This window comes from Hemiscyllium ocellatum, chromosome 1, assembly GCF_020745735.1.
Source record: "Hemiscyllium ocellatum isolate sHemOce1 chromosome 1, sHemOce1.pat.X.cur, whole genome shotgun sequence".
In the NCBI taxonomy this organism is placed as follows: domain Eukaryota; kingdom Metazoa; phylum Chordata; class Chondrichthyes; order Orectolobiformes; family Hemiscylliidae; genus Hemiscyllium; species Hemiscyllium ocellatum.
In genome coordinates this window covers 103,143,511-103,149,510 of record NC_083401.1, presented here as the reverse complement: position 1 = coordinate 103,149,510, position 6,000 = coordinate 103,143,511, and the positions used below count along the sequence as shown (strand labels likewise).

Below are 6,000 nucleotides of genomic sequence, written 5' to 3'. Positions count from 1 at the left end.
AAATACAGATGAACCTGTTGCATTTCCCCAGTTGTCTGTTTTAATTACAGATTTCTAGCATTTCCTGGCTTTTTGCCATGTTATGATGTTACCTTCATGTCATAAGTATCAGCACAGCCGTAAAATGCTACATTCTTAAACAAACCAAAAAACTTACCACAAATCAGAATATATTTCATAAACCCTTCTTCACAGGGAAACAATATGAAGCTAGGGAAGACACATGTTTTGATAAGAGATCCCCAGATTTTTGAATATTGCCCTATCTGGGATGAGTATTTTGACTTTCATTTTAATCAACAAAGCCTGTTGGCTTGTTTTCACTTAAAACTATAAACTATTGCAACCAGAATGGCACTTCCTCTCGATTTCTGGCCAGATGTTTTATGCTTTATTTACATATGCTAGATTTTATGAGCTACCTGTCTTTGAACATTTATTGATATTTGCAGGATATGTTTGAGTAATATTAGTCAGCAATTGCACTGAACTCTTTATAGACATAAGATGTGGTAATTTTCTACCACAGTAGTCAATCTGAAAGTATATAAGAAACATCTTCCATGGGATAAAATAATTACTATCTACTTTTAAAATTCATTTCCTTGATAAAATTACTCTTAGTACAAGTAATACAAATACTACAACATTCATCATTAATGCACTTGTATATGTGGACAGAAGGTATTCAAGCGAAGTGCAATATAACCATGGCCTGTGTCTGCGATACTTGGTAAAGGAGCATTTTTGTAGGAATTCTACTTACCTGCCTTCAATCTGCTTTCAGCAATCCAAACAACTGACAGAAGACAATTACATTTCTTCTTGATTCCCTTGACAAGACTGCTACATTTCAAGTGCTACCAGCTAACCACCACACAATAAAGTGTGTGACAAAAACTGTGATGACGATTGAATTTAAATAGGGTTTAGGGTAAAGTTCTACATTCAGGAAACTATATTGCCACATATTGAAGGTACATTTGAGATTTCAGACTTAACTCCTATTTTGGCAACTCCTTAGATATTGTCAGTAATATAATTCAATTGGAACAGTTAAAAGGAGAGCTCCAAATTATAATTGCAAAACATTTCTAATTTTACACAGAATGCCAAAAATCCAGATGTCCATGGTTAGACTGATGAATTTCAGTGATATAATCATTTTGGCCTTTTATGGTTTGATTAAGCTTATCCTTGTAGAAAAATACTTTACTTCAAAGTTTGTTTCTCCCCTACCTGGGTTGAATATTGTAAACATAATATTCCTTTGTTTGAATTTGGATAGATTAAATACATTTCCTCAGTTTCATGCCTGGAATAGCACTTCAAATGTTCAGGAAAGTGGATATTAACCAAATTAATCACAGTCACAGCAGGTTAACCTCTGAGGTCACTTTTGGTATATCTTCTGCAGGAAATGTTATTTTAATTAAATGTTCTAATGTAAAATTGAGTTGCATCATATCTAGTTGGTGTCAACACCAATACAACCATAGATTAATATACATTCATTTATTACACCAACGTGGCAGTTATATATGAACACTGTAGTCTTTTAGTCTCCAGATCCTTCATGGCAGCCCTTGTTAAACATTTCCTCATGTGACATTTGAGGATCATAGCCTTCATAGTAGGAACCACCGCTACCACCAAGAAAAGTTCCCACAGCACGACCTTGGCGAGCATGCCCAACTGCATCACTGAACACTTTGTTAATTTGTTCTTCTGAAGGCATCCACCAATCTGGGTTGGAGGTGCAATGCATCCGAATGAACTCTGTAAGTATCACAAAACAATTAAAGAAACAAAAATAACAACAAAGAATTCTTGAAAATCAGTGAAAATATTAAGCTGCAAACTTTTTATGTTAATCTCCAGGATGGTAATTCCCTACTGCAAACTGATTACTTGTGTGTTTCATCATAATGGAAGCAGCACTTAATGTTTTGCAATAGTTTTGAAAATATATAGAATCAGACAGCACAGAAAGAAGCCATTCGGCCTACAATGCATGTGCTGGCCCTTTGAAAGATCTAAAGATCTGTTCAATTCGGTTATCCTACAGTCCTGAAAATATCTCTAAGCATGGACAAAATTTTCCATTTGAGTATTGGTCCCCAATGCCAGATTAAGTAGGGGTCAGAAGCCTGCACTGTATATTCACTGTCACCAGGCAATGATTTTTTTTTCCCAGATTGATTGATTTGTGTCAGAGGGTGGGCTTGCCATCAATTAAGGACAGCGGGCTGGTTCCTTTAAAGGATGATGGCAGAAAAAGTCTGGAGAGAGAAACAGACTGTGTTCTAAGAAAGAGTAAGGTTAGACTTAAAACATTAAATGCTTCTGTCTCAACAAATACTGTCAGGCCTGCTGAGTTTCTCCAGCGTTTTTTGTGTTTGTTCTCCAGAACATCAGTCTACTAGTCCAGTGACATGACAATGACAGCACCAGTTCCTCCTTGGGGGCCACTCTTTTTGTTTTTGGATGAGATGTTAAACTGTATCGTATCTGGTTGCTGATGTTGATGTTAACAATCTCATATGCCTTGAGTAACAAAAGGGGATATTAAGTGAGATGATAAAAAGCAAGCTCAAAATGATAGGAATTAATGTCTTAAACAGATACACAGAGACCGAGATTTGAAGAGGTTAATGGAGGGTATTCCAGAGCTTGGGCTGAGGCAATGGTATGACTATCAGCGATGGGAAAATTAAAATCAAAATACACAGTAGGCCAGAATTAGAAAATTTCAAACATCTCAGAGAGTTGACAGTCAGGAGGAGATAGACACCTGGATTTTTATGACACTGAAGTATCTCAACTATTCAGAGCAAAAATGGTGGTTAAGCATGGAAATTACTAATCCCACCTCCAAACGTTGCACCTCCCATTTTTGTGGGATCGGGAATGAAGCTGTTTGACATTTCATGTATGAGCATATCACAGAAGCAGCTAGCCAGTTATGTCAACAGCTACCATCCCTCAACCCAGATCTTAGCCTTCCAGAAACATAAATAGGAATTGCTGGGGTAACTCAGCAAGTCTGGCATCACCTTTGGAAAGAAAGCAGAGTTAACGTTTCAAATCTGGCAAGTCTTTATCAGAACTGTTTGTAGCATTTTCCTAGCTACCACACCTGCTGAGTTTCTCCAACAATTTCTGTTTTTGTTTCAAATCTCCAGCATCTGCAGCTCTTTGTTTTATTTTGGTAATCCAGACATGTGTAAAGTAGATGTATGAAGAGCAGGCCTGCATTTTATGGGGAAGGTCAGGTATCCCTTTTGGGAAGATAAAATGCTCTTTCAAACTGTAAAATGTCAGCATGAATGTACATAAAAAGTACATACATTCATTAACTGTAAAGCTCATTGGAACTGTCAATGGACATACCAAAAGTACCAAGAGTTGTTCAAAGCGAAGTGTCGAGTTGTCAAGACACTTACAAGTGCTGCCCTTTACATCTTTTAAAAGATATGTTCTAAAAAAGCTTGCTGTTTCACTCTCTTGACATAATCTTTCCATTGCTGGATTACTGCTACATGAATGATTTCACAATCATCCATTATCACAGCAGAGTGCCTGCCATTTCACAGTTTGATTGAAAACTACAAGGTGTTATTGACTATCCGAAGTGGGTCTATGGATTTCAATTTTTCTTGGAATATATTCTGCATTGAATGAATTGTTTGTTGTTAAAAGCTTTTATATAGTAAATAAATTTTAACAGAACCAAACTGAGTCAACATGATTTTTTGAAAGAGAAACCATGGCTGATTTTTTTTCTCTCTAGAGACCTTTGAGGATATGACAAGCAAATTTAATAAAGGTAAACTGAAAGATGTAATGTATTTGGGTTTCCAGAATGTATTTGATAAGGTGTCGCTTAAAGGGTTCTTGTACAAGATAGGAACTCATGGTACTGGGATAATGAATTAACATGGATTGAGGATTGGTTTATACACAGAGGCTAGAGATTTGGGAATAATGATCCTTGTAAAGGCTTCACTAGGGGAGTGCCACAAAGAGCAGTTCGAGGGCTACAATATATTTCAGACTTGGAGGGGGGGTTAGAGTGCAATGCATGCGAATTTGCTGATGGTACAAAATAGGTGGAAGCGCATGTTGTTAGATAACACATGGAATCTGCAAAAGATAGTTGAAGTGAATGGGCAGAAATTGGCAGAAGTAATTTAATGCAGGAAAATATGAGATCATGCACTTGGTGGGAAGAATCAAATATCAAACTATTATTTAAAATAGAGAGAGAGTCCAAAAGAAAGGGGATGGATTTGGATGTTCTTGTGCATGACACTCAAAATGTTAACATGCAAATGCAACACCGAATTAAGAAGGCAAATGGAATTTTGACTTTTATTGTGAGGACAGTGGACTTTAAGAACAGGGAAGATTTGTTACAACTGTACAGGGTGTTGGTGAGGTGGCACCAGGAATGCTGTGTACAATTTTGGTCCCTATAATTTAAAAAGGATATGTTGACATTGGAGACAGCTCAAAAGAGACTCACTAGGCTGATTCCTAGGACAAAGGAGTTCATTTCTTATGAACAGCTAAACAGGTTAGGCCTTTATTCATTAGAATTTAGAAGACTGAAGTGTGATCTTATTGAAGCAGACCAGATTTTGAGGAGGCTTGACAGGGTAGACGTTGAGAAGCTGTTCCCATTTATGGGGGAGTCTCTAACAAGGGAACATTCATTTAAAATTGAGATGCAAAAGATTTCTTCATGCAGAAGGTAGCGAATATCTAGCATTCTCTGCCCCAGAGAGTTGTAGAGGCAAGATCATTGAAAGCATTTAAGCAGGAGGTAGATAGATTTTTGAAATGTCAGGGAGTGGAGGGCTATGATGAGCTGGCATCAAAAGGAATTCAGGCCTGTGGAAGATCAGCAATGATGTTGTTGAATGGCAGTACAGTCATGAGGGGCTGGAATGTACAAAGGGAACAGGTTGGCATGGAGGTTATGAGGGTTTAGAGGAAATTATCATTGTGGTTGGTAGGGGTTTGCATGATGGCGCATGGGAGTTTGTGGGAGGGGGTGAGTGGATGTGAGAGGTGAAGCTGAAGGATTTTTTTTGTTTTTTGTATAGAGCCCTCACTGTGTATAGGGTCATGTACCTACCCTGAACTGTAATATAGCCTGCACACATTCTCCTCCACCCCTTCTTAGGCAGCCATTTTAGAAGTAGTGTCTAGTCGCAGCTGGGAAAGCCCTTGGTTCTGCCTCCACTTCCAGGCAAAGGACGGACCAGGCCATGGGGGGATTTGAAAACAATGGTGAGAATTTTGCAATTCAAGCACTGTGAAAAAGAATTATTCTCCTGACACCCTACTGAAAATTCTGTATTCAAATAGCATCAATAAAATTAGTTGCTTGTTTATTCCAATCTCTGTATATGGATCTATACCATGCACATTGCCTGCAAGATCTGTCGACAAGACAACAATTCCAGAAGTTATGCACTAACTGTGAAATGCTTAGGATATCCCAAAGATTTGGGGGACTATAAGGCACTACATAAATCGATCTTTTTTCTTTCCCTGAAGGCACTTTACTGTAGACTTTGAATTTGATGAGAATAAAGGGTTGTTGAATTCTGGCCCCACCTAAAAAAGTATTGTGAGAGTGATATGAACTGGGACAACCTTTAAAATTGAAGTGATTGCATCTCAGTCAATGTTATTGTGAACAGGGAGAAGGGAATTCGGGTCTGGATGCAGCTCAGGGTGTGAACAGTTACAGAGTTCATTGCAGGCTTCTGGCAGAGGTTGGGGTGTGCAGACATAATGAAAGATCTGAGGCAATAGGTAAATGTTACTTCCTAGTAATACAGCAAATGCACACTTTCCACAGCATTTGGATTTAATGTGTAAGACTCAGTTTTTATGGTGGGTTCATGCAATGGAGATATGCAGCAAAATAAAAGTTATTAAGATAATAGATTCATGTTGGTATTCCACATATAATGCTACTGTCAG

General features: G+C 37.9%; 1 protein-coding gene across 1 annotated transcript in view; it reads right to left on the bottom strand.

The window, feature by feature from the left end:
• Positions 1 to 1,558: 1,558 nt before the first annotated feature.
• The window catches only part of LOC132819533 (BEN domain-containing protein 4), a 45,314-nt gene continuing 40,872 nt past the window's right edge, over positions 1,559 to 6,000 (bottom strand). Inside the window, exon 5 of the mRNA XM_060831095.1 lies at positions 1,559 to 1,779. Within this exon, the coding sequence (XP_060687078.1) occupies positions 1,559 to 1,779 (221 nt within the window). The remainder of the gene's footprint in view (positions 1,780 to 6,000) is intronic.